A 26,583-nucleotide genomic window follows, 5' to 3' on the forward strand; every position below is an offset into this window, starting at 1 on the left:
TGGCTAAGCTATATATATTAATAGCGGCCCGTCCCGGCTTAGTACATAAACCTATATTTTTACATTATATATATATATTTTATGTTGCTTTTTCCAAGACGTTTAACAATCGTCGTTATATTTCAACTCATTTACACAAAAACCTTAATAATTATATACCTAAACCATCTTTATGAATTCCTCTGTCCATTAGTGAAAACCGCATGAAACTGTGTTAAGTACTTTTGTAGTCTATCTCGAACATACGGACAGACCGAAGCGGCTGGGGAACTTTGTTTTATTATATGTAGTAATAAGGACTTATGTTAGTGTTTAGATATTTATATATGTGTTAATTTTATCTATGTGTGTGTGTGTGTATTTACAATCACGTTCGAATGGCCGGTCGGAGTCCATTAAAGTTTGGAATGTAAATTAATCATGCACTTTTTAATTAGACATTTAAAAACTTGACGAGCGAAGCGAAGATCTAGCAAGTTCAACACTTTTTATTTATTTTTTATTTTCTGTAGCGAATTTGCTTTAAATTACCGATGAGTGAAGTTTAAACTTTAGTTCGCGTTTTATAATTAAACATATATTTATTTCCCGGCATATTTAATAGGCTTGACTGATTTTATAATTATGATATAATAAATGTTCGTTGAAAACGTTCGATATTCTTGATATTATATAATATTGTGTAATAGGTCAACGAGCATACGCTTCTTGACTACAGAGTATTTGATACTCGAATTCAAGGTAACTATTATTTTAATTTGAACCCGTTATTCGATATACGTCATAACGTTACACGTACTGTATGGATTACTAAATTAAAAATCATAATTAAAATTAAAATCAATAAAGCAATGTGATCTTTAATATGATATTAAATTAATAGCTCTAGCTCTGCGCTGCGGTTTTAATTAACTGAAAATTCTTTAATTATAAACTACTAACTAAACTTGCAGATTTACCCTAAGCTTTACCTACAGCGCAGAAACTCTCACATCCTAGTTTAATCATAACACCGATGCCTTTTCCCAGGGCTCAAACTATCTCCGTACCAAATTTCATCGAAATCGGTTCAACGGTTTAAGCAGAATAGGCAGTTAGCATAATATCAGATAGATTGATTTACATTTAAGGTTTCTACATCGTTGAAAATTAAGTGAAAATCATTTTAAAATAATTCATATAAGCAGTGCTAATGTAACCTTCTTAATGATAAAAAATTTCCAATTCCAAATAAATATTAGAAGCCTTACAATTTAATATTATTCTAGGTTTGGAAAAAGAAGATCTAAAAGATCTAGAATAGATGGCGAAAGATATGTCAGTATTTATAAGAAGGAATGCAGTTGTTACTTTTTAAAATATAGGTATAGCTGAATAAGGACGAAACAGAGGGTTTTTTGTAATTAATAGAATAAGATCAAAATTTACCTTACTGAGGTTATTCTTGTCAAGGAAAAGTGGTTCAAGTGTGAAAAACGTTAAATCCGCAAAGAATGTCATCGACATCCCTAGTATGATGTTGTCATAAACCAAGTCTTTTAAAAGCGTTAAATCCAAGTATTCTGCAATTGTTTGCCTAAAAAAGAGAATTTTACAAATTTAAACACATTACAAATACATTAGTAGTTCGATGAAGCTAAGGAAACTCAAGATATTAGACAGAAAAAAATGTAGGAGGTTACAAGGTTAGGCATTGGATTAAAAAAGAAAAGGTACAGATTATAAACGTAATCAAAAATAGAAACTATAGATCTCCAAAGAGGTTTGACAAAATTTCGCATTGCAAGATTGTTTTTTAAATTTAGAACATTCAAAACAATTTCACATAAAGCACTCCAAGAAACATAACCTATTCTTTGTACTGTCAACTCGCTGCACATCATGGTATCTAAGACATATGTATCTTATGCTTTTATTGAATATACTAACAATTCACACAAACACAGATAAAAAAGTGTTATTGTGATCTTGTTCAAGTAAGTCATAAGTGGTATCTACCCACACATACATTTATATTCTGGGATAGGTTAAATTGTTAAGTTAATAAGTCAAACTCACCACTTGCCTTCCTTGTTCTTAATGATCGGCATTGGTTCCACGACAATGTTACCGAAGTTGCCCAGACTGGATACCGAAGCGGCTTTAAACAGGTTCTCTAAGTATACGTTATCGCTGGAGTTGAATTTGCTGTCTGTTCTTGCGTCGCTCGGGATCAGAACTACAGGTATGCTGAGCCTTCTCGAATCTGTTAACTTTGGAATAAATAATAATCCAGATTCCTTTTGACTATCTTCATAAGATTTCGTATATATATTTTGCACAGATTTTGTGTCCTGTCTTGTGATATTGTTGGCTTTTAAGAAATCGAATTTGCTATCGTTATCTTCAGAAGCCGGTGTTGGAGGAATAACTGCAAAATTAAACTTAGTTGTAGACACCTTTTACTCATAATTATAAGGTTATTTAAAAAAATAAAAATATTTTTCTATAATAGCTTTTTATGCTTCATGCCTCTAAATTAATGGGGGTGATTGCTGTCACGGTAGTGCATATGTGTGCGTATGAAAACACAGATGCCTTCTTTATCCATTCACTCTCATTTTATCATTCGATAGGATGGCAATCTACTGGACCAACGGCTTCATGTGCTTTTTGTGACTAACTGGTACCAATGTTCGAATAATAATCACTGGTTAGTTATAATACTAAGTAGTTCATATTTACATATATTTAAGCATCTAATGGAATTATTTCTTATGTTAATAAAGATGAAACTCAGGGCTTAAACCTAACCAACTACGAGCCAGACTAGTCACAAATTTGACATATAGTGCATATATAATAATATAACGTGTATATACTTACGGACAATTTTTTCGCACGACTTCATTCTTTTCACCATATGCCATTGCACAGGTTGCATGACTAGAGCACCAAATATGCTGTGAGCGGAGATTGCACAGAGGATAGCCAATGTCCCTCGGAATCCGTACTCCGTTATCGTAAACTTTATAAACAATGGATACACCATCGTTATCAATCCAATTGAAGCCTTACATAAACTTAAATAAAGCACTTTTTTCCTTGTAAAGTAACTATTGAAACTAGTATAGGATACTGGAATTAGTAGACCCATTCCTAGACCTTGAAGGAACCCATTTGTTACAATTAATTGTGTTGTAGATGACACAAATATGGCTAGGAATGAGGCTAATGTGTAAATAAACGCTCCGATAAGTCCGACTTGCCTCAGTGATAGTTTCTTGAGGACGATATTCGATGAAAAACCTGAAACAAACGAAATTATACATCGTTAATTTTTTAATATTGCAACATTTTATTTAATTATGTGATCTAGATTTTTTTCGATTAAAAGCTTTTTGTTTGCATTAAATGCCAGGATAATAAATCATATCGTTGTTTCGATGGGTAAATTATAATTTATTTTAAATTTTTATTAATGTAATAATGTGAGCACCGTGAATAAATGACGAGATAGATCCGATTGAAGGTCTTTTTTTGATTCTCTATCATCAACCTTCGACCGAATCCGGTTCTAAGAAGGTTCAAACGTTTTAGGAATTCTCAAAAATGCTTCCATCCATATCATTATCAACCTACAAGTTACACGTGCTAACACAGAGAACGTAATTTTATAGAAATATACGTAAAGAAAAATTAAGATACTGATGTAAAATGATTTATATATTTTTTATTGTTAACTATTATGAAGTTAATATTTCATTCCAATCGGCTACGAATCGATGGTTCTGCTTAATTTGACAATGATTAAGTGTAAAGCTCCTACAGTGTTAATATATTACGATAAAAGTAATAATAATGTTAGTAAAAACATTTTTACATTATCAATTAAAATAACAAATTCAATTAAAAACTGTGGTAGCTATAAATTGTAATTTGTCATATCAATACATGAAATCTCACTTACTGTGTTACGCACGTTAGATTCACATAAGTTAAATCTATCAATAAAACCGGAAATAGAAACTCATTAGTAACTTTTTTATTAATATTGTAGGCAAGGCAACCTGACGATAAGTTCTCACCACCGCCCATAGACATGCTCAAGAAGAGTCAGTTCTTACATCACCAATGCGCCACTAATCTTGGAAACTAATATGTTACTTGCTTCTAGCAAATCTCTGAAATCTTATTCATCAATCATCATTTTGTCATAATTTGTTTTAGATTTTCAGTGTTTGGAAGTAAAAAAATACATCCTTCCTGCTTAGTCCAAGCTATGCCTTAAGACGTCCGTACATAATTGTCGAACTTTTTCTTTACACAAGCCTTTCAACTACTTTTTGTACCCTATGTTAAGTTTTTTTTTTTTATTTTTTACATCGAAGTTTTGTAATAGTAATACACTTAATCACGTTGAATAGCCCGGACGCAAGTATTCATCCAGCGATCAGCTTTTGTCCACGTGAAAATTAACAACATGCCGATAGTTTTTTTCAAAACCAGTTGTTTAATTAATTTCATTTAGCAAGATGATTATTTCAATAGTGATATATAATTTAAATGGTATCCTTAACATATATAAATATATATATATGTATATTACCTGTTTTACAAATAAAGGTGTGCAATCCGAATTCCGACAAGATTATCTTGATATAATCTAACTTGTTTTTTCTTTGCATTTATAGAACTTGTTTGGACAATTTATTCAATCTTAATCCCAATTTCCTTATAATCTTATCGTTTTAGGGTTCCTTATTTTATTTTAAATAAGTAAATCTCTAATGGAAATGCGTTATCAATTCGATGTTATGAAATACGCGTATTTACAGTGTTAACTTAAGTAATAGTATTAATTAGTTTTATGTATGAAATTGTTAGTAAGATTGCCTTTACAATCTCCATAAAATTAGAGAATAAGTAATTTATTCGATATTTTGCGTTAATAACTCTACCACAGTTTTATACACTGACAGTTATTATCATTCAAATCTTGTTAATAATATAATATGATACTTAAATAAATTAATAAATTATTATTTAACATCACGTCCAATGTTCTATAACGTTTTCTCGACTCTTTTGTTACCAATATATTAAATAATATAAATTAGATTGGTCAAAAATATCTTTTTTAAATTTATTTAAAAAAAAAGACAAAGGTATAACATTATACAGCCTCGTTTTCGGTTTTATGATAATTTTTAAATAATAGTGTACAGAACACTCCGTTCGCGGAAACATTAAGCATTTGTTTTTTTGGGATATTTTACACGAAGAAATATAGGTGGCTACATAAATAAATACTAATAAATATTCATGTAAAAAGCTTGTGCTATTTGATACGTTAATTCTATATAATTATTTTATATAAAAAATACTCCTTAATTTCGAATCATTGATTTAAATGTATCTTTAATTCGAGATAATTCTATTTTAGGCTTAATGTTAGAAATTAATCGACTAATCAATCTTATGTGTGATTTAGAGTGACGATTATAAGTATCAATTACAGTTTTACATTTATTTTATTTTGTAAAATAGTTTGTATATATTTTTTTTTTAAACATGACAATCGTTTCGTATTCAAATTTCGAACAAAATAATAAAAAAGACGAGTTCGTTAATACAACGCAAAAAAAATAATACACATTTATTAAATAATATGTAATTATAATGATTCCATACAAAAACTATTCTATGAACAAGATCTTAACATGCTATCTTTTTTAGTATGGCTTACAAGGTGACAGAGAACCTGATCTGATTCAGCTACTAAGACTGACTTCAGATGTAAAAACTCTTTCACACTCGGAAGTTTAATACGAACTTATTTAAAAAAAAGGCAAAAAAGAGTTTATATTAAAAAGAGTTTTTAATACGAATGTAGATAAAGTATATTCACATTATTGGCTGTGATATATAAATCGTATTAATTATGTCAGAGCATTTACGAAACTAAGAAATAAATGTTTCATAACAGCGTTGAGATAATTATTTATCTCAGAAGATTGAGTCTCATCTTAAGTCTCTAGTTAAATAAGGTATGTTTGACGATTGGAAAGGTGTTCTGCCACTGGTTGCAATTATAGCGACAATATTGAAATTCGGTATAATTACTGGGTTGTATTTTTTACTTTGCATTTTTCTTGTTGACTCAGATTTTTATCAATATAACATTTTGAAATTGAGAAATGTTAATTAACTTATAATAGTGTAATATCTTATAAAGCGCATTTATTTAAATTTAAATATTCGTTGTATATGCGAGATAGACTTTTTTTTAATTAATTTACAAGATAAATTTATTAATTGTTCGACAAAAGATACATTTCTTTTATCAGTTAAACTATTAGGAAACTATGTTTAATTTGATTACATTAAAGACAATTCGTTTTTTTTTTTTAAATTCATAACATTTATTTATTGATAATTTAGTGTGGAAGGTACAGATAAAATGTTATGATGTATGGAGATCAAATGTTCGATATAAAAGCGATGCAAAAAATGTTTATAGCTCTACCTGTTGCTAACTTCAGTGGACTTTCAATCTGTTTTTGCGATCTTCCGACAGTGTCAACATAGACACCGAAATTCCATTAACACTTTTAATGTAACTAAACTGATTTTCGGCTTCGACTAAGAGGAAAGTTAACTAACTTTAGACAAGATGATATATTTACTGAGTAATCCAGCACCGATATTATCATAATTGTGTTAGCAATGTACAGAAACAAAAGCGAGGCAAAATTATGTTTTATTCGTAATAAGCAGTCCTGACATCAGTGCCTTCGAATTAAATTAAAATATTCTTTATCAAGTTGACGTTGTAAAAGAAATTTTGAGTCATGTTACAGTACAAAATGAAATGTATCCAACGGTTCGGAAAGTAGATTTTATCGAAATAAACCGGCCAGTAGTTACTCTTTGCCATTTTAATTGCAAAATGTATGTCAGTACAGTTCATTAAATTGAGTAACATTAAATTTGTATATACACTGGCTGTAAATCAACGAGTATTATCTCCACGCTTTTTTTATTATCTGTACAATATTGTGTGGGATAATATGCTTTATTTATGAATGATTTGAATTTAACTATCCGTAAAGTCAAAAATTACTGACATCTGACAGTATGTGTAACAAATATGAAATATTCCTTAGTTTTCCAATATACCACCTTACCCTAACTTCTAACGGGCCTAACCTCACTAAGGAGGTATGTCGGTTGTACCTGTAATTATTTTGGCTCTGATACCCTTCAAATATACCGGCATTAAGTAGCTTCGTTTAGAGGTGGAACAACTGCTTAGTAAGTAGCATCACTAAGTAGCAGAAGGTAATCTTTATATACATGATAAAACTCCACCAGAACTTATTTTCCATTGACTAGAAAGTTTTGGGATATATCTCACCCATTGTTTAGCTGTGACTTGATTTTCCTCTATACGTCACTATTAATACATATGTATTAAATTTATCACTTATTTTTTCGATTAACGAACAATATGAAAAAGTTTATAAATATAACATTTTCTTTTTTCATAGTGTAAAAGTAGTTTTTCAGTAGTCGGGTTTTAGTTTATGTACTTACATTTTATTTGATTATTCCATGTTGCTCTATATAAAAGGTATTTCACCGAGAACATGGACTGAAAATTGCGATGTTTAGGCATCGGTTATTACGTGATACGGTTCACGAGACGCTAGAATATCGAAATATTCCCACAACACGTGAATCGTAAAAATTGGCAATACTGGGGATCAGTGATGCGAATAAGCAATATCGATAAGGTAAGGAGATACTCGTATGTATATTTACTGAACGAAGTACATACTATATTTATTTTATATTATTTATTAATTATTTTTATTTTTAAATCGAATTATCGACAGGTCTAAGGAGTAGATACGATTTTCACGCATGCCGTGACGTGAAACGGCATAACGGTCTCCTACTCCCTCTTTACTCACTCTACCCCCACACGTATACACGTATACTATTTACTTCGTTGCTACATATTATTCCAATTATCAGAAAGACAAATTTATTTTATCAATCTATGTTTTTTTATCTCGATGTATCGCACCTTTTTTGTGTTAACCTCAGTCGTTAGCCTGAAGTTTAATCATACAAACGGGCTGAACTGAACTAGGCGGTACGATTTTCGTATTGAGGAGTGACGGTCTAATTGGATGAGGTCAAATCCATCGCAGTCACGATTTTACGAACTATTCAACAGGTGCTTAAATTGACAGATTTTTGCATGTTCATTAAAATATATTTGGGAAATCTAATTTTTTTTTAAATGTTGCTGTGTTTATGGACCATATCTGTTGTGAAAAGTTGGGTCTCCGCTTGTCACTTTTTATGTGATCAAGGTGGAAATACTCACTTTAAATATAAATAGTTGCACTTTTCAATCAACATGTCAAATTAAATAAATAAATAATAAAAAAAACGTGGATTCTAGAATAAGGATTGTCACTTATTTACATTAGACCGATAGATAGAAACGAACGATAATACCTCCGTAATTCAATTAAGCATAATTTTTTAACCAACTAATCAGTATAATTATTATCTAATTGATAATATGGTAATAGCAACTGACCACAGACTATATACAAATGTACTGTTGTGTAATGTATGTAATTAAATTGATTAAATAATGCAAAGTGTGATTGGTAATTATGTAGAAGTTTCAAAGAGAGTAATAAATACTTTATTTTTTTTTAAATGTCTAGGGGCTACTTTACTTAAGTATTTTAATAAATAATTAAATTGGAAAAAGAATACCTTGTTTTTTTTTCAGTTCTCGTTATAAAGCAGGTATATCTATTATTATAATTTTCGCAGTGATAGTAGTGCGTATTATTATGTATCCAAGAAACTCAAAATAAATTATTTAACTAACAATATTTTGTTAATGTGTTTCTATTGAGTTTTGTTTTGATTATTTAAAATAAAACAAACCATTAAAACACAGAAACAACACTTTGCAAATCATATCAAGATTAATTTTCATAAGATATAAATTGGACTAAAAAATCCTCGCTCAATAATAAACAACCGAAATAATAAATGACACTAATTAACAAAATGGTCTTGAATATTTAATAAGTAGTGCAGTGCAGAATACTTTACAGCTAAAAGCAGGTACACGTCAATTAAAAAAAAGTAATTATATACATCACAATTATTAACAATAACATATAAATAAATAGGAATGTAGAGAGCTTGGTAACAAGTGACATTTTAATTTATATTTATATTATAATTGTTTTAAATTAAAATAATAACATAGCAGCAAGTTCTGTTACAGTTCTCCGCGGTTAAAATAATTAGTTGACAGCAGGATAAATATTATGAGTACAAGTAATGACATAATGAGTGCCTTAACCAGGCATTACAGGACGCCATGTCTGAAAGCGATAATAATTTACAAAGTATAACTTCTTTAAAATCACGAATATTATAAGTAAGAGTACCAAGGTCTTGTCAATTAATTATTTACTATACTTGACTCAAGATAGATTTCAATTTTAAAGTTTACACGAAGCAGAATATTTGGTACCTTTTTGTTTATTTCAATTAAAAAAAAATAGTGTCATGTTAATAATGTTAATATTTATGAAAAATAAGTGCTCGTAAGTCGTTATATGAAATTATCGATATTTGAAAAGTATAATTATAAATGCAACAACAACAACAACAACAAATGCAATTTTTGAATAATGTTTAATTAATTTATAGTTGTATCTGTAACTAAAATATAAATCATATAAAAACATGTCGTAAAAAAACGAAGTATCCCAATCCCTTATTTCATCCTGCGTATATTTTACAAAAGAAAATAATACCAGAAAATAAAGTTCATATTAAACAAGCCGCCATAAGTAACCATTCTTTAGGTTTGAAAATTAAAAATTGATACACATATTTCCTTATTACATTGTCAGGTGATTATTTTTATTTTTTATTGTAAAAAAAAACGAAACATAAGCAATTAAAAATATGTATTTTATATAGTTATTTTGAAAATAATATTGCATTATAGATCCATTTTTTGTACCAATGAAAGATCAAACTTAGATTGTCAGTGACAATGCAAATTCTATAAAACTTTACATCATCTTTATTTTTATTTTTATAGTGTAAGCGGACGAGCATATGGGCCAACTGATGGTAAGTGGTCACCATCACCCATAGACAATGACGCTGTAAGAAACATTAACTTTTCCTTACTTCGTCAACGTGCCACCGACCTTGGGAACTAAGATGTTATGTCCCTTGTTCCTGTAGTTACATTGGCCCATTCACCCTTCAAACCGGAAAACAACAATACTGAGTACTGTTGTTTGGCGGTAGAAAAACTGATGAGTGGGTGGTACCTACCCAGACGGGCTTGCACAAATCCCTACCATCAAGTAGATGTTAAGAGTAAAATTTTTGACTTCATAGATAAATATTTCACAGAACCAAAGTGATAATGAAATACCATTTCATTAACTATCTGCTAGAAACGCTGCACGTGTCTCAATTAATATAACAAAGCCAACGTGATAATATGAGCTTACAACTTGTACTGACGTAAATACATTACAGGTCGCGTTATTCGGTTACTAAACTATTCTTAGGGTTAACCCGAAATGCGAAAGTTACGTCGCAGTCGTAATTATATCATAGTGCAAGTCGAGATTTTAAATTCGTTAATTATGATCTTGTATAAATTTGACTTGATTTAAATCGTGAAAGTACAACGCGGTATGATTTTGCAGTCTTGTTACCGTTTTGTGATAAAGTCCAAGAAATACTTATGATTTGAAATATGCTTTAGAACAAAATTTCAAGGTAAACCGTAATTTGTGTATTTTTTGTAAGTTGCCGTTAATTTTATGTTAATATATTAATAACACTATTGACACAAAATTACGCTTCTGTTTATGCGTCAAGTTGATTGCATCCTTTTTTTAATACACCGACTTTCTCTGCAATATTTTTAAGAAAATCTATAAATATAATAAAATCGGAGTGTCTGTTTGCAATATTAATATAACAGCTTTTTAATAAATGCAGTATATGTGTACACGGTACATATACCAACAAATATAGTGATTTTTTTACAATTTTTGTCTGTCTGTTTTTGTTTGTATGTTCCGTCTAATCTCTGGAACTGCTAGACCGATTTTGAGAGTACTTTCATTGGTGGTGTAAGGAGTAACATAAGCTACAACAATAACTTTTTTGTTATAGTCCAAGTTATTCCTTATAATAGCTATAAATAAAAGTATGATTTTTTGTCATTACGTTAAGAAATTTATAATTGTTCTAGAATTTTATATTTGGAACCTACACGCAATTACTGCATAATTGTTATTTATTTACACAGCTATAGTAAAAGTAAGACTCACCAGCAATAGCCAGTGTAACTTGGAACACTCCGTATACCACTGTCACGGCGCCGGTGCCCACGCCCAACTCGTCGAGAAAGTCATTGTATATAAACCCAAAGACCGGTTGGTGGGCTGTACCGGCGATCTGAAACAATGAGTTTTAAATGTCAATTATAAAATCATAAATAATCTCTTTTTATAATCTGTTGTCATTTATAAAGAAATAAAAGTCACAGTAATAAGTTACAAATATTGTCATTCGCTAAAGTCAAGGTCATCTTGATTATAAAATCAATGAGAAGAATTCTAGTGAATTATACATATTGATAGAATTAAAAGTTTGAACATATTTTTGTTCGTTTTCTTAACATTTCAAAATATGTATATTATTTTCTAGTTTAAGCTTACATTCATGAAATAATATCGTTAGATATATGAAGGTTTCCTGACGACGTTTTCCATCACCTCATCTCATAATCTCAGATCTCGGCCATGTCAGCTCAGTAGTAACATAGACAGTTCTTTAATCTTTGACTAATTATTGTGTTTAATTGAAAAAAAATGCCTTAACATAATAATAATTATGTTACTTATTTCTTCGTGTTATGATCATTATTTTAGTAATTTTACAGAACGTTCATTGTTCGTTGATTTTTCATTTTATATCACACATAAAAAATACATAACCAATAATATTCAAAATAATAGTATTATAACATTAATATGATTACTTAATATCATAAATTGACCTGACCTAGATTAATTTGTCACTCATATAGAGTTTGTATAATATGTAACATCGCCTTTTCATAACATTATATCAATAAAAAAATATATATCGCTCGATATATTGATTTCAATTCGATATACATCATTCATTTGGTCGCGTAAATCGGCAGTAATCGGTTTTATTTTCATTTCATTGCATTTTCAGATGCTACATCTAATTTGTGTCCTACTATAACTTTCATGTGTACTGTCAAGTTACATAAATCCGAATACTAATATTTAATGAGCAAAACTGTGGTTATTTATTTCTTTATTGCGCATTCACATCTTATATACCTAATTGATCATTATTAAATTACACTTGTACATTGTCATGCGTACAGAAAAGCCTCAGAATGCATAACAACGCGCTTTTCCCCATCTACTGCGTTTGGTTATAAATTTCGTAAACTCAAATTTTAGGTCATCGTAATAAATTTTTATCGTCATTAAAAACAAGTTGGAACGGAAAAAAATATTTTTGTTTACTGAATGGATAAGTTGTTTTCTTGCAACTAATTAAATAAAAACTTCCGTAATCACGGCTTAATCTTAATCATATTCAAAAAGTTTCCGTTTAGACGCGTTTTCATTGACACCGTTAGCTTAGGTTAGATAGAAAGCTTTTTGTTTACGTTCTAGTTTTTTCGATCCATAACATCCTTATTTCACGATATTAGATAACGATTCGTCTAATTTAAAAGCAATTTTTTATTATAAAAATCTGCCACCTTTAATGTTATGAATAAGTGTTAGCTGTTACTTTTTTTAATTATAACATATACGGTTTCACTTTCAAAAAATTTACAACAAAATGTCAATTCTTTTAATGAAATATCTCTTAAATGCAAAGCAGTAGGTTATAATTTTAGTAGGTAATTTTGTTTTATCTATACTAATATTAAAATAATAAAAATATCGCTGTGTTACCTCGAGCTTAAACCACTAAACCAATTTAGATAAAATTTATTATGAAGGTAGTTTGACTCTCAGAGAAGGGTACAACTTAGTTTGATTTACCCGTCAAGGGGGGGGGGATATGAAGGCTGGTTTGAGTGTAAGTAGTATTTTATAAAATTGAATATAATAAAATATAGTATATCTATATATTCAAAATGTACATATAAATAATTTCCCGAAACTAGATAATAAAAATCTAATTATGTATCTTGTAACTCGTAACAGTAATTAAATTAAATCATTTTCGTTCTAACGTCAAGACTTTTTTAAGTTTTCTGACGCTGATTAATTATAGTCCAATAATAAAATAATAAAACTTTTTATGATATAATTATGAATTATATTTTAACAAGCGCTGTACTAGACTACCCTTTTTTATTTTATTTGTGTAATTATATAGCCAAAACGTAAAAGCAATAGAAACTTACGATTTTTTTATTCCAACGATAAACTATTTATTATTACATTTCCTGGGGGGTGAAATGCAGTTTATTTATTTATTTTGTGCACTTAGGTTTCGGTAATATAAGTAAGAGATTAAACACACTTACGCTAAAAGATTATACGAAAAGAACCGGCGATAACGACGTAACAAACTATGCTTATAAAGCTGTGACCATACTTGTGTGTCGTACGTATACGTACTGCAAATCTATACACATAACAAAATTAGAGTGTCTGTTTGTCATATTAAAATAGCCCTTTTTTACTCAATACGTATGAATGTATACACGGCACTTATACCAAAATAATATTTTTTTCAACTTTTGTCTGTCTGTTTGTTCTAGCTAATCTCTGGATCGACTGGACCGATTCTGACGGAACTTTCACTGGAAGACTAATGTAATCAGAAGTAACTAAGGCTACAACAACAACTCTTTTTTTAAATTCCAACGTCCACGAAGTCGCATGCTAATAATAACTATAATTAAATCAAGTGGAATTAAAACATTACATATTAAAACTTGTTACTACAGAGCGAATAGCTTTAGAGAAAGGTATTAAGCAATGACAGTTCTAGAAGTCGGTGTTATTTATATATATATGTATGTAAATAAATGAAGTATAAAATATAAATGTTTACGGAATGTAATGTAAAAATATATATATGTTTTTTGAAATACGAAAAAACACCGCTGTATGGTTTAATGTCGATTAAATTTAAAAATTGTTTTGTACATTATGTATAAAACATATTTTTGAAATCCTCATCTTGTTTATTATTATTTACGGAAATCAATTAAAACTATATGTATTTTTAAAATTCCTTTCACATTCAAAAATACCATTATATTTGTATATGCGTACCTATATTTATTAACATAGTTGAAATGAATTAAATTAAAATCAGAAGCCAAGTGCACCTTATCATACTATAACTACCGGTAAAAAGGTCATAACTCCTTACTTCCATACTTTGGTGGGACTTTATTGTAAGGCTATGTTAATATATGTTTATTTATTTATCAAAACTATATACATATCCTTACAGGACGTGGTTATCCTAATTCGATAATATAGCACGTTAAAGAACAATATTTCAAATCAGTTCAAATCATTATATAGGATATAGTCCTGATGATTATCAATGTGAGCTCACTCAGGCTATAACAAAACTTATCAACCCTGTCGGCTATCACGTTGAGGGTACGTAACTCAAATGGCTAAATACATCAGCATTATGGACTACACTAAAATTACATATATGTAATACTCATATCCGTCCCTTTCCTTAAAATAACCTACAAATAGCGAGGAAGCGAGAGGAAAGATATTGCTCATAAATTAAGAAAAAAAAAGAATTTGTGAACTAAAATATAAAACTTGACTTAAATAAATTAGATTGGTTTTTTTTGATACATATAATTAATAGTCTGTTCATATGGTTCAAATTACTTTGCCTTAGCAGGTGATGGACGAAACTCGGCTATTGTGTACGCGCTTTAACTCATTTTTTCTAAGACAACTGCCTTATAACACTGTGTGGTCTTACCAATAAACGTGTAGGTTTTGCAGTAAGCAGGGCGTGAAAAATTCGAATTAAACGCAGGAAATGGCCAGAATTTGAACTCAGAATTCTTTTAACCACTAGACCACCTATTCTTTATATAAATAGCACCTTACACATTTTAGGCAGGAAATGCTTTAAAGTTATGAAGACATTACTTGTTGTTAAACACACTCGTTGATATACAAAAAAAATCTGTGCTGTATTTGAATAGTGATATTTTTTTTTCGAATGTGAGTGAGATGTGGGTGAGATACACAACGAGCCTCTGTAAAGTGTTCCTTTGTTAAGTGTGTGTATTTAATAGCATTGTAGACTTGTTTGAAATTAATTAAATTATTTATTTTCAATGATAGCTTAATAACGCATTTTTATAATAATTCTTAGTAAACAATGCTTATTAAATTTTTGTCTCTTAGTTTGACTACAAAGAGAATCATTCTCTACCATGGTACCATTCATGAATTTGTCAAGACGCCTAACATCTAAAAAAAGTAATCACTTATTCGATGATAATTAGTTACTCTGTGATCGGTCGTTGCCCTGTCAGCCTTTCGGCCGCAATAAAAAACACTATCTCAAAAATGTGAAATGCTTTAGTACGCACTGGCTTGGTATGTAGAGATTAATTTATGTCTTCGCTCTTGTCGCTTACTGCAATTGTACATATTAACATTTGTAACAGTAACTGTCGATTCATTAAAGACTTGATTACTTTTTTGCCTTGCCAATGTGTTAATTGAATTGAATGAATATGAAATCAACTTAAAATCAAAGTATCACGTGCCATGACGATTACTATAATAAATATAAGGCAAGTTATTCAACACAATATTATATAGATAATAAAAAACCGTAAATAATGTATTTAAAAAATTTTAGTAACTATCATGTTTATTGCTTGTTCTCAGTAGAATCTACATTTCAAACCGGTGCTAAAATAAATAAAGTTTTGTAAAATGAACGATTTAAAAGTGTTTTTTTTTTTTTGTGAAAGTTTGCGAACAAGACATTCGTAGATAATATCGAAATATCGAGCTCCACCGAATAAAAACAAAAAATATGGTAAATATTCCGTATTTAATAACTGTAATGATTAAAAAGTACTTCTCAAGCCTACATAAATAAATAAAGTATATTTTGATTTGTTTTTACCATAAACATTACTCACAAGTTGCAACTAAACTAACTTAATGTACCTAGTGCATCTAATTACATCTACGTATCTTATAATACTAGAATCATATATTCTAAGAATACTATATGATTGTAGTATTGTAGTATTGATTTCCAGCAACATTATATGTGATAATTGAGTGCTTTATATCCTGGCAGGCTTACACAATACCCTTACCACATGTAAACATTATAATTTCCGTATCAACATTTATTGTATGAAAACTTAGCGAGTTTATCTTACATAAATAAGTAGGATATCTTATTCTTAGATATATTGCTAAAACACCTTGCCTGTTAAGGTAATTGACCTACTATTTAATTTGGACGGACATTCATCTGGAGGTCTCGACCCTCACATTAAGAATCGTTTGCAGACTAATGTCTAATTATAGGCCAAAGGGCATTATCACAATAAAATTGATACAAAACTATAGCGAGCCATTATATAAATACGTACTTTAAATTGTATTTAATTACATTGTAATATTCATGCTAACATTATATGATACTCTATATTTACTCAGTGGTATAGTAATATGCATGATAGGTTCCGTGGGTACCTCCACAAATTTATCATCAAATAGGTACAACAAATACGTATCACTGTTTCATTTTAGTTAGTATTATTTTTTCAAAATATAATGCATAATTCATCATAATGTTATCAAGTCGTGTATTCGTATAGTTTGTAAAGGAAAACACAGAAAAATAAATAATGAAAAACTGTGATATTATCTTTATATACAATAAAATTTTGAGTGTTTGTTTGTACTATAAAAATTAGCACATTTTATATAAGCATTTGCAATAAGCATACATATACACGTTACATGTTTATATAAAAATAACATGTTTGAAAATTTCTGTTTATCTATCCGTCTGTTTGTTCCAGCTTATCTACAATAATACTGAATTATTAAGTTATTGTTGAATGTGTGATCTGAACAATATTTTTTTTTGTTAAATTGAAATGCACACGAAATCACGGGCTTATCTAGTTTAGTTAAAATAATAATGAGGCTGATTCAATCCAACTACACGTCATTATAATTTATTACATAATATATACATATAAAATCGTGCAAGGCTATTTCCAACGACTCTTAGTGGAAAATATGAATAACTACAAAATATGTTTGTGGCATTATCTATTGAATAATTAATTAATATTTATTAGACAATAAAAATCTTAACAACATTTATTCAATTAGGCTCATCATACAAGTATGATATTATTATATTTCTAAAAGACGAATGGAAAGAATCATGTACATATTAATTTTGCATGTTAAAATCCGGACCATCATAAATGTTTTATGTGCCTAATTTACGTTTATAATAAAATCAACTCTAACTCTTAAAATCTCTTTTAGAAGAGGCTTAGTATGTTAGAAGATAGTAATTATGGAATATACATTTTATTACGAAGAAACGACAGCGAATTGAGTAGAAATTTACAATTTAAATTTTATATAATACACGAAAATCAACAATTACATACTACGCTTTTTTAATGTTCATATTAATTTGCATTTTCTCTAAATAAATACATATATTTTCCTTTTCTTGGCATTAAAATCCGCGGGAGTTATGTTTTGCTTGATATATATTATGTTATGTTTATTTTTAATAAAATTGCAACAAGATAAAATGTTGATCGATAAATCTAATGCAATATTATTTATTGATTTTGTTTCATCAATGACAAAGTACATTGTTTTTATTTTTATTCGACGTCAATAAGGATTATAATTGTGGAATGCCCTGTTAAATCTATAATGTTTATTTTTATGAATCAAAAGTCGCTCTAAGGCGCAATACAGACAGGACGGTTTTTTTTAATCTATACTTTTTGATTTTATCTAACTAAATAAAAAAGGTTACAAGTATATATAAAGCGTATTCCAGAAATGCAACCTGTTTCGAAGGTTTTCAGTTCATAATATTATTATATAAGTTGTTTAACTTGTTTTAAATGTAGACAGTTGAAAGTATTATTTTGCCGTGTTGTTATTTTTGATGAAAAAGGGATTATTTATTATAAAATAAAGCCTATTTGTCTATTGAATATGAAAAATATGATACGATTTCGTAAAGTACTGGTTTATAGATCATATATCAAGTAGGTACGTAAGTGGTAGCGCGATTCGCATTACAATTTGATGACTCAGTGGTCAGACGATAGGCTTGGGGTTCGATTTCTGCTCATAGTACTAACATTATATTAAATATCATATGGCAAAATTTGGATTTATTGATTTGTATGATGGGTTGGGATTTTTTGTTAAATAATAATAATAATAATTGAATAATGAAAAACTAGCCTAACTACTAAAATTTAATCGCCTTTATTTATTTTATAAGCAATAAAACCACGTGGTATTTCGTTTCGCTTATAACATATACTTTACTAAAACATAAATGAAAATTTTACATATTTTAACAATTAAAATGCAAAGAGCTAATATCACTAGAACATATTTTATTATTATATATTAAACATGAGTATATATTTTTACATTATTGTACCTATGTTGCCCCTCTATTAGCATATGTTAAAAAAACTTTCGATGTATGCATCAATACACGAATAAACACAAAAATAGTGGTTCAAATTTGAACCCAAGATTTTTACTCTAGACCAACGAGTTTTTTACCTCTCAGCTCTACAAGATTGAGATTTAGATAAAACCCGTCGCCTTTGATCCCATGCTGCTTCGAATCCAAAGTAAAGTTCGTATCACAGTAAATCTTTTTTTCAATACAAAATACTTAAAACTTGTCTTGGTATTTTTTGCTGTATTACCTTTAGTTATTTATAAACACATTGTATTATATTTTTAAATGAGGTTAAATTCTATGTGCATTCTATTTTTCGCTTACAAAGTATTATTACTCGATAGGATAAATTTTATGGATTCACAAAAATATATCATAATGACAAAGTACTACGGGTCAAAATGATATGTATTCAAAATATATACGTGATACAAAACGTGAATCTCTTGTTGTTAGGTAAATATGCAAAATTTAAGCATGTATAAAGATTTTGTTAATAAATTTTTAGATTATGAGATACAATTAATCATAAAGTAAAAATTCCTATTGAATTTGAAGATGTAATATTAAAACATACTGTTAAATAAAAAAGTAAATTTAATATTGTTTTTTTTATGTAATGAAATGTTTATTACATTGGTTATTTTAGAAATTATAAGATAAAAAAAATATTTATAAAAAAATCGCAACCGTAAAAAAATATATTTTTTTAATATTTAAATATCTAATAATCACAATTACTATTGATTTATGAATAAAACCAATAAAAATAGATATCATTATCACTTGAAATAAAATATAAGATTACTTACAAAAATGACGGAGAGACCAACGCAAACCGCATATCCCCAGCCGCCCTCGGGAGGCACCAGCTCATATTTCTTCTCGTCACTATCACAGCTTCCCAGGCTACTTTTACCTTGCGAACTCATTTTACTTAACGCCTCAACGATTAAAACGTATCTAAGAATCGATTACGACAACCTTTCTTTATAAAACAACCTCAAACAGTGGTTTCATGGGTTTTATAAATAAGCTACTCCGATTTTGTTAGTTTAGGGATTAAAATATATCACATTAATAAAGGATATATTATAGCGTAAGATCGTAAACAGAAATAACGGATTTCCCAAACGTAAACTGACAAACAACTGATAAACTAGGGATTCTTGTCAGTACAGCATCGTGCGCTGTCTTACAATGAGCTAAGCACACTACGCAATCTTCATAAACACACCGAACGATTTATTTCATTATGATTATTAAAAATCGATTTTATTATTCAGGGACGCGTCTCTCTTTTACTTCCATGCGACATCAACTGCCACGATTTCATAATATTATATTCAATGTCAGTTTTCGGACCAAGTGTGTTGACAGAAAGTTTTTACAAGCGTCTTAATGATTGTGTCGAGTATTTTCATTCATACTGTACTAAAATACCTATCAAGCACATTTATTGGATCATTAATTAGGGAGTAATGTGTCAGTTGGGTAATAACTTATTATTTCGTTGCTGTTTCCACGAAAATTCGCTATTAACGCGTTACTTGTAATTAAAGTGAAAATTGAATTTGAAAATCATTGAAATCGTTGAAAAATGAAATGAATTTAATTATGACAATAAAAAAAACACTAAACACTAACGGTATCAGTATTTAAGTTTAATTTATTCACTAACTTAATCTATTTTAAGCTCTCGAAACAGTTATTCGACGAAACCTTATCTATTTTTATATTTCTTAGATTATTTTTAAGCATCCGGATTATGAAAAAAGAAACAGGAATTTGTTTATTTTAATCCATTAACTATTAATCTTTCAACTATATTTTATAGCTTCAGATGTTATTTTTACCACAGATATTTTTTGCATAAATTAGCTATTTTTTTAATTAATTCATAATGTAATTGAGAAGATATCATTGGCTTATTAATTTCCCATGATTAAAAAAAACGCCTTATAATAAATTCTTCGTGGTTGTTAATATTTAAAAAAAAACATTGACATCTAGATTTAAAAACCGAACAATCTAAAGATTACATATTTAAGAAATTATAAATATATTTTATTCCATACTTCATAAGTATACAATTTATTGGGAGCGAAACTACTTTCAACGTGAATGGATTCCAATTCCATAAGCATTTAATGGCTTACAGCTCGTGTGTGATATATATGCCATAATTCAGAAAGCGTTCAGCCATAATTTGTTCTCCTGCTACTGAAGTCTGAAAATAATCTCAAAGTTATTGAAATCCAATGTATTTCAAATAACAAAGATCAGATAGATTACTTTTTAAGAATTCTTACGTAAAATAAAATACTAGCAAGGAGCTAAATTTTCGATATAGATCGTGGGGGTTCGAATTTTTCTAATAAATAAATTTTTCATGGCAAGTCAGTATGAGTCTGGCAGACTCGTGTACCAAAGAAAGTAAAGTAGTTGGACCAACGCCTCTCTCTTTGATCGCGTCGGTGTACCATTTCATTGGGCTAAGAGAGCAACTCCTACGCACTTGGCTATTCCTTCAGATAACTTTATCAACTTTGATTTAATTTAAAAAAAGAAAAAAGTAAAGTAACAGCTAGTAAATTTCCCACTGCTGGGCTAAGGCCTCCTCTCCCAATAAGGAGAGGGTTTGGAACATATTCCACCACGCTGTTCCAATGCGGGTTGATGGAATGCACATGTGGCAGAATTTCGATGAAATTAGACACATGTAGGTTTCCTCACGATGTTTTCCTTCACCGAGATGAATTATAAACACAATTAAGCACGTATATATAGTGGTGCCAACCCAGGCAGGGTTTGAACCCGAGGTCATGGGTGCACGAGTTCTTACCACTGGGCCATCTGAGTTCCGAGCTGAGATTTAATTTAATATACACAAAAAATGCTGGATAATTTAAACAAACAAAACTTATTTAGTTACACACTTTATCTTGTCTATATAACTAACGAAATATATCGATTTGTGCATAATTCTTTAAATCGATTGAGAATCATAATGCTAATCACAAAACTTGGTGATACAAAGCAATTTAAGAATAATAAAAAACGAAGATTATATTAATGTTTTGAGAGTTTTTTTTTATATTTGAATATTTAAACAGGACCAGTCTCCAATGCAGCTCCATTATATCCATTAACTGATATATATTTAATGTGATTATGTTAAATTGGATAAAGTGTAGATAGAAGTGTAGATTAAAGCACTTGAATCACTGCGAAAACTAAGATTGTAATCTATTTTTTTAATGGAATAGGTTGGCGGACGAACATATGGACCACCTGATGGTAATGGTCACCATCACACTTAGACAAAAACGCTGAAAGAAATATTAACTGTTCCTTACATCGTCAATGCGCCACCAACCTTGGGAATTAAGATGCTATGTCCCTTGTGCCTTTAGTGACACTGGCTCACTCACCCTTAAAACCGGAACACAACAATACTGCCTACTTTTCTTTAGAGGTAGAATATCTGGCGTTTGGGTGGTACCTACCCTAACGGGCTTACACGAAGTTCTACCATCAAATATTATATAATATATCGAGATATTTAACTAATTATTACTAACATTACATATATTAACGATGCACGCTATAATCCATAAACTATCAAATTGATTTTAATAAGGCTTTCTCTAACAGACGAATTCATTAGGGTTTTGGTGTATAATACAATCGTTACAGTTGCTAGAAAAAAATATACAGATCAATAGAGATCTATTGATCTGTATATTTTTGTTGTTGGAAATAAAATAATGTACATAGATAATATATAGTTAATAATCTAACTGAAATTGGCCCGTTATATGAGTTTAAAATCCGGCTGAGTTCAAAACTACATAACGGTTAAGCATCATACGTTTTTTTTGTAACTTAGAAACAGTTAATACTGGTTTTATGTATCATGATAAATACTTCCGCCAATGACGTTTGGTAAGACAATGAGCTGTGAGCTTACGGCACTTGCGGCTTGTCTCGTCAAAAATTGCCGCGAACCATTACAAATTTATCGTAAGTTTTTTATTCGAACTACCAATAAATGTGTCAATATTTTATAAAATAAATATTGAACGTAAATGATTGTGAAATAATTTGAATGCACTTTTAATTACAAGTGATTACATCACATCGAATATTTTAAACGAAATAACACACAAAATATATTTAAATATATTATATAATACATAAATATATCTCATGCAATTCATAGCAAATCTTACTTACCTATGTTTTTAGAATTAACCAATAAAATTGACACAATTATTTTTTTTAAGTAATATTTTTTCAGTATATTTTCCTTTCTCAATCTGAATAAATGAATACATTATTCGTTTTATCCTATTCTGTACAATAACAAATTGTAATTTGTTCTTGCGTTAGACTTCAACTTATGCATAGTTATAATAATTGAATGCTCATATTTCACAAATAATTTTATCAACTACTATTTATTATATACAATAGTTATTTATTTCATAGAAATATATTAATGTAATTTAGTAAATTTATATATAAATATATTTTAATTAGAACACATTTTATTACAATTTTTACGATCGATAAAATCTGTTAGCCGTTTTTGTAAGATATGATAGTGTCTATTATAAAGATAATGTAGATATATATCTCAAAATATATGCATAATGTAGATTTACATCGAACAACATAGATATGTTCATATGTTTGTTTAAGAATATTTTTAAAGATATGTCACAACGAAACAACGTATCAGATAATAATATAACGATCGTGCAAATTTATATTTTTTTCTTACAAAACCACATAAATTAATCATTGATTGCCTCGTGTGAACGATCGCAGGAAATAGTATCGATTGTAGAAATTCTTAATTATTGACAATGGAAATGGGATTGCAAATGAGACAATTTTCTTATATTTCCGAAGGTTATTTTCGCAATGTGGGCGTCGACGGCTGATATTTTCCTGAAACTAATTTAATTAATGCCAATATTTACACTTGATAATAAACAGCTAGTTAGGATAAATATATATTTTTAAGACAACATCACATACATTACTCTGATCCCAATGTAAGTAACTAAAGCACTTGTGTTATGGAAAATCAGAAGTAGCGAAGTTACCACAAACACCCAGACCCAAGACAACATAGAAAACTAATGAACTTTCTACATCGACTCGGCCGGGGATCGAACCCGTTACCTTAGAGTGGCGTACCCATGATAACCGGTGTACACACTACTCGACCATGGAGGTCGTCAATATTGATTGTATTGTTTTAATTACAATCAATATTGATTAAATAAATAAATTATTATTATTAATTTTTTATAAGAGTGGCGTTTTAATTTGAACAAAAGTTGATTTTTAGATCTTTTGAATTTTTTTTTAAACCAATATACTAGGTAAGCTCCGTCTATCAGAGATGATTATAAATAAAATTTTAACAAAAAGAAAAACCAACTTAAAACAAAACACTATTTTAAAACAAATGAATATGCACGAAAAAGTAATAAAAATAATTGCGTATTCAACATATTTCTTAGAGTCTTCCTAAGTTAAATGAAATGAAAAATATTAGACTACTTAAAAGTCGATTAACGATTATATCATGTAGTTATAGTTATTGGTATATTTGGAGCCGGTGTCAGCCACGGTACCCTTGCCCCAACAATCAAAAGAAAAAAGCGATACGAGCCCCTTGATTGATCCAGTATATTAATGTGTAAAAGGTAATTTGTAAAAAACATATTTGTTAAAGTATTCTCCTATTGTTTTTTGATAGATATACTGTAGGGTTTTATTGGCTGACACCGACTCCAAATATAACAATAATTATAACTACATGATATAATCGTTGATCGACTTTTAAGTAGTCTAATATTTTTCATTTCATTTAACTTAGGAAGACTCTAAAAAATATGTTGAATACGCAATTATTTTTATTACTTTTTCGTGCATACTCATTTGTTTTAAAATAGTGTTTTGTTTGAAGTCGGTTTTTCTTTTTGTTAAAATTTTATTTATTTTTTGATTTTAAGTGATGCTGATGTTGACTAACTAATTTTTTTTAATATGGATAGATTAAACGTTCCGTTTATATGAGTCAGAAACTACTTCGAGGACAATTTCAAAAGAAACTTGCGAATAAAGCAAAAATAGACTTTCGAAAATGCGGATTTAATACGTCACGCGGCGTAAACTACAAGGATCCCTCGAAAGAGCTGTAATCGAACTCAGCAAAAAAACTTTGAAAAAGACCAACTATATTTCGTACATCATATGACATCACATCACATACACAAAATTTGATTAAAGATAGTAAGAAATTCTGTCCCATATCGCACCCTAACTGCGAGCCGTATAGGAGTTCCATCACTACATAGTATAAAACAAAGTCGCTTTCTCTGTCCCTATATCTTTAAATCTACGTAACGGATTTTGATGCGGTTTTTTTTAAAAGATAGTGTGATTCAAGGGCAAGGTTTGTGTATATAAAACATGAACAATATAGTAAAGAAACACTGATAATTTTAGAAGTTTTCGATGTGATGTCGTATATAAACAAATTCTGTAGTATATTTAGTATCACTATTGCACCCGTGCGAAGCCGGGGTGGGTAGCTAGTTGATTATAATATTTGACTATGATAATTACATAAACATAACCACATTACGGAAGGTGACTCAAATATTCAAATAACCTATAAATAAAAGATTCGACCGAGTATCGCTAACGTGCTCCTCAGAATTGTTCCGTTCCCTTCCGTTCCGTTACTTTGTTATGGATCCTGTGCTCAGAACCTTACCAAACTTTCACCAAATTACCCTTGAAGTATGTATTTTATAATAAAAAAAGAATTATCAAAATTGGTTAACGTGATTTTCAGTTATTCACCTATTTGTCGCGCATATACATAATGCAAATTTAAGACTTATGTCGTTTTCATACGGATACCATCATCGGAAAAAAATAAAAAAAAAATGGGACCCCACGGGAAGCACTACCTTTCAAACAAAAAAAAAATTATCAAAATCGGTCCACCCAGTAAAAAGTTATGAGGTAACAAACATAAAAAAAAAAAAAAAAAAAAAAAATACAGACGAATTGATAACCTCCTCCTTTTGGAAGTCGGTTGAAAATAGAATTAGAAGACAGATAAACAAACGAACAGCTTGATAATAAGCGATGACCTCTGTTTATATATATTGTCATTATAAGAAATATAAATCAATGCCTAATGATTCTGTGCTTGTCATGTATAGATATTGAAAGATAATTCTTTGATATTTTAAATCTCGAGATTTTGGTAGCTATTGTAATAAATATTGCATATGTTTATGAATATTTTGTTATTTTGAAACTGTAAATGTGTCCAAGTTTTTTATAATATTTAAAGTCTACATACTTTTGGGATCGCACTTTTTGCATAAATTGGAGTGCGTAATTTGATTATTCAAATATAAATAAAGGAACAATCGATACAGTTCCACTCCTTTGTTTTTTCTCGCACGCATCACGCGCTTCCCCCATGTGTTGTATAGTGGGGGGGGGGGGAGTGCGACTCCCCGGAGTCAGCGGCGGCATTCTCTTCCCGCTGCCGCTCCGCGTCTTCCTTCTGCGACATGACACTTTCGCAGAAGGAGATATATGTAGTTCCACTCCTGGGTTAATTTGAATAGAAACCAATCTAACCGGCAGCAATGTGACAGTGCCGTTTCTTTTTTTTTAAAA

At 29.4% G+C, this 26,583-nt stretch overlaps 2 protein-coding genes across 6 annotated transcripts in view; one reads left to right on the forward strand and one right to left on the reverse strand.

Moving 5' to 3' along the window:
- The window catches only part of LOC124543626 (monocarboxylate transporter 9-like), a 29,334-nt gene extending 9,146 nt beyond the window's left edge, over window positions 1–20,188 (reverse strand). The window contains exons 1-5 of the mRNA XM_047121919.1: window positions 19,668–20,188; window positions 11,400–11,526; window positions 2,866–3,288; window positions 2,059–2,410; window positions 1,429–1,576 (exon numbers count right to left, since the gene is read on the reverse strand). Of these exons, the coding sequence (XP_046977875.1) occupies window positions 1,429–1,576; window positions 2,059–2,410; window positions 2,866–3,288; window positions 11,400–11,526; window positions 19,668–19,787 (1,170 nt within the window). The 5' untranslated portion in view covers window positions 19,788–20,188. The remainder of the gene's footprint in view (window positions 1–1,428; window positions 1,577–2,058; window positions 2,411–2,865; window positions 3,289–11,399; window positions 11,527–19,667) is intronic.
- The window catches only part of LOC124539311 (solute carrier family 12 member 4), a 448,925-nt gene that overhangs the window by 142,589 nt on the left and 279,753 nt on the right, over window positions 1–26,583 (forward strand). The window lies entirely within an intron of this gene.

Source organism: Vanessa cardui, chromosome 1 (genome assembly GCF_905220365.1).
Source record: "Vanessa cardui chromosome 1, ilVanCard2.1, whole genome shotgun sequence".
Taxonomy (NCBI): Eukaryota; Metazoa; Arthropoda; class Insecta; order Lepidoptera; family Nymphalidae; genus Vanessa; species Vanessa cardui.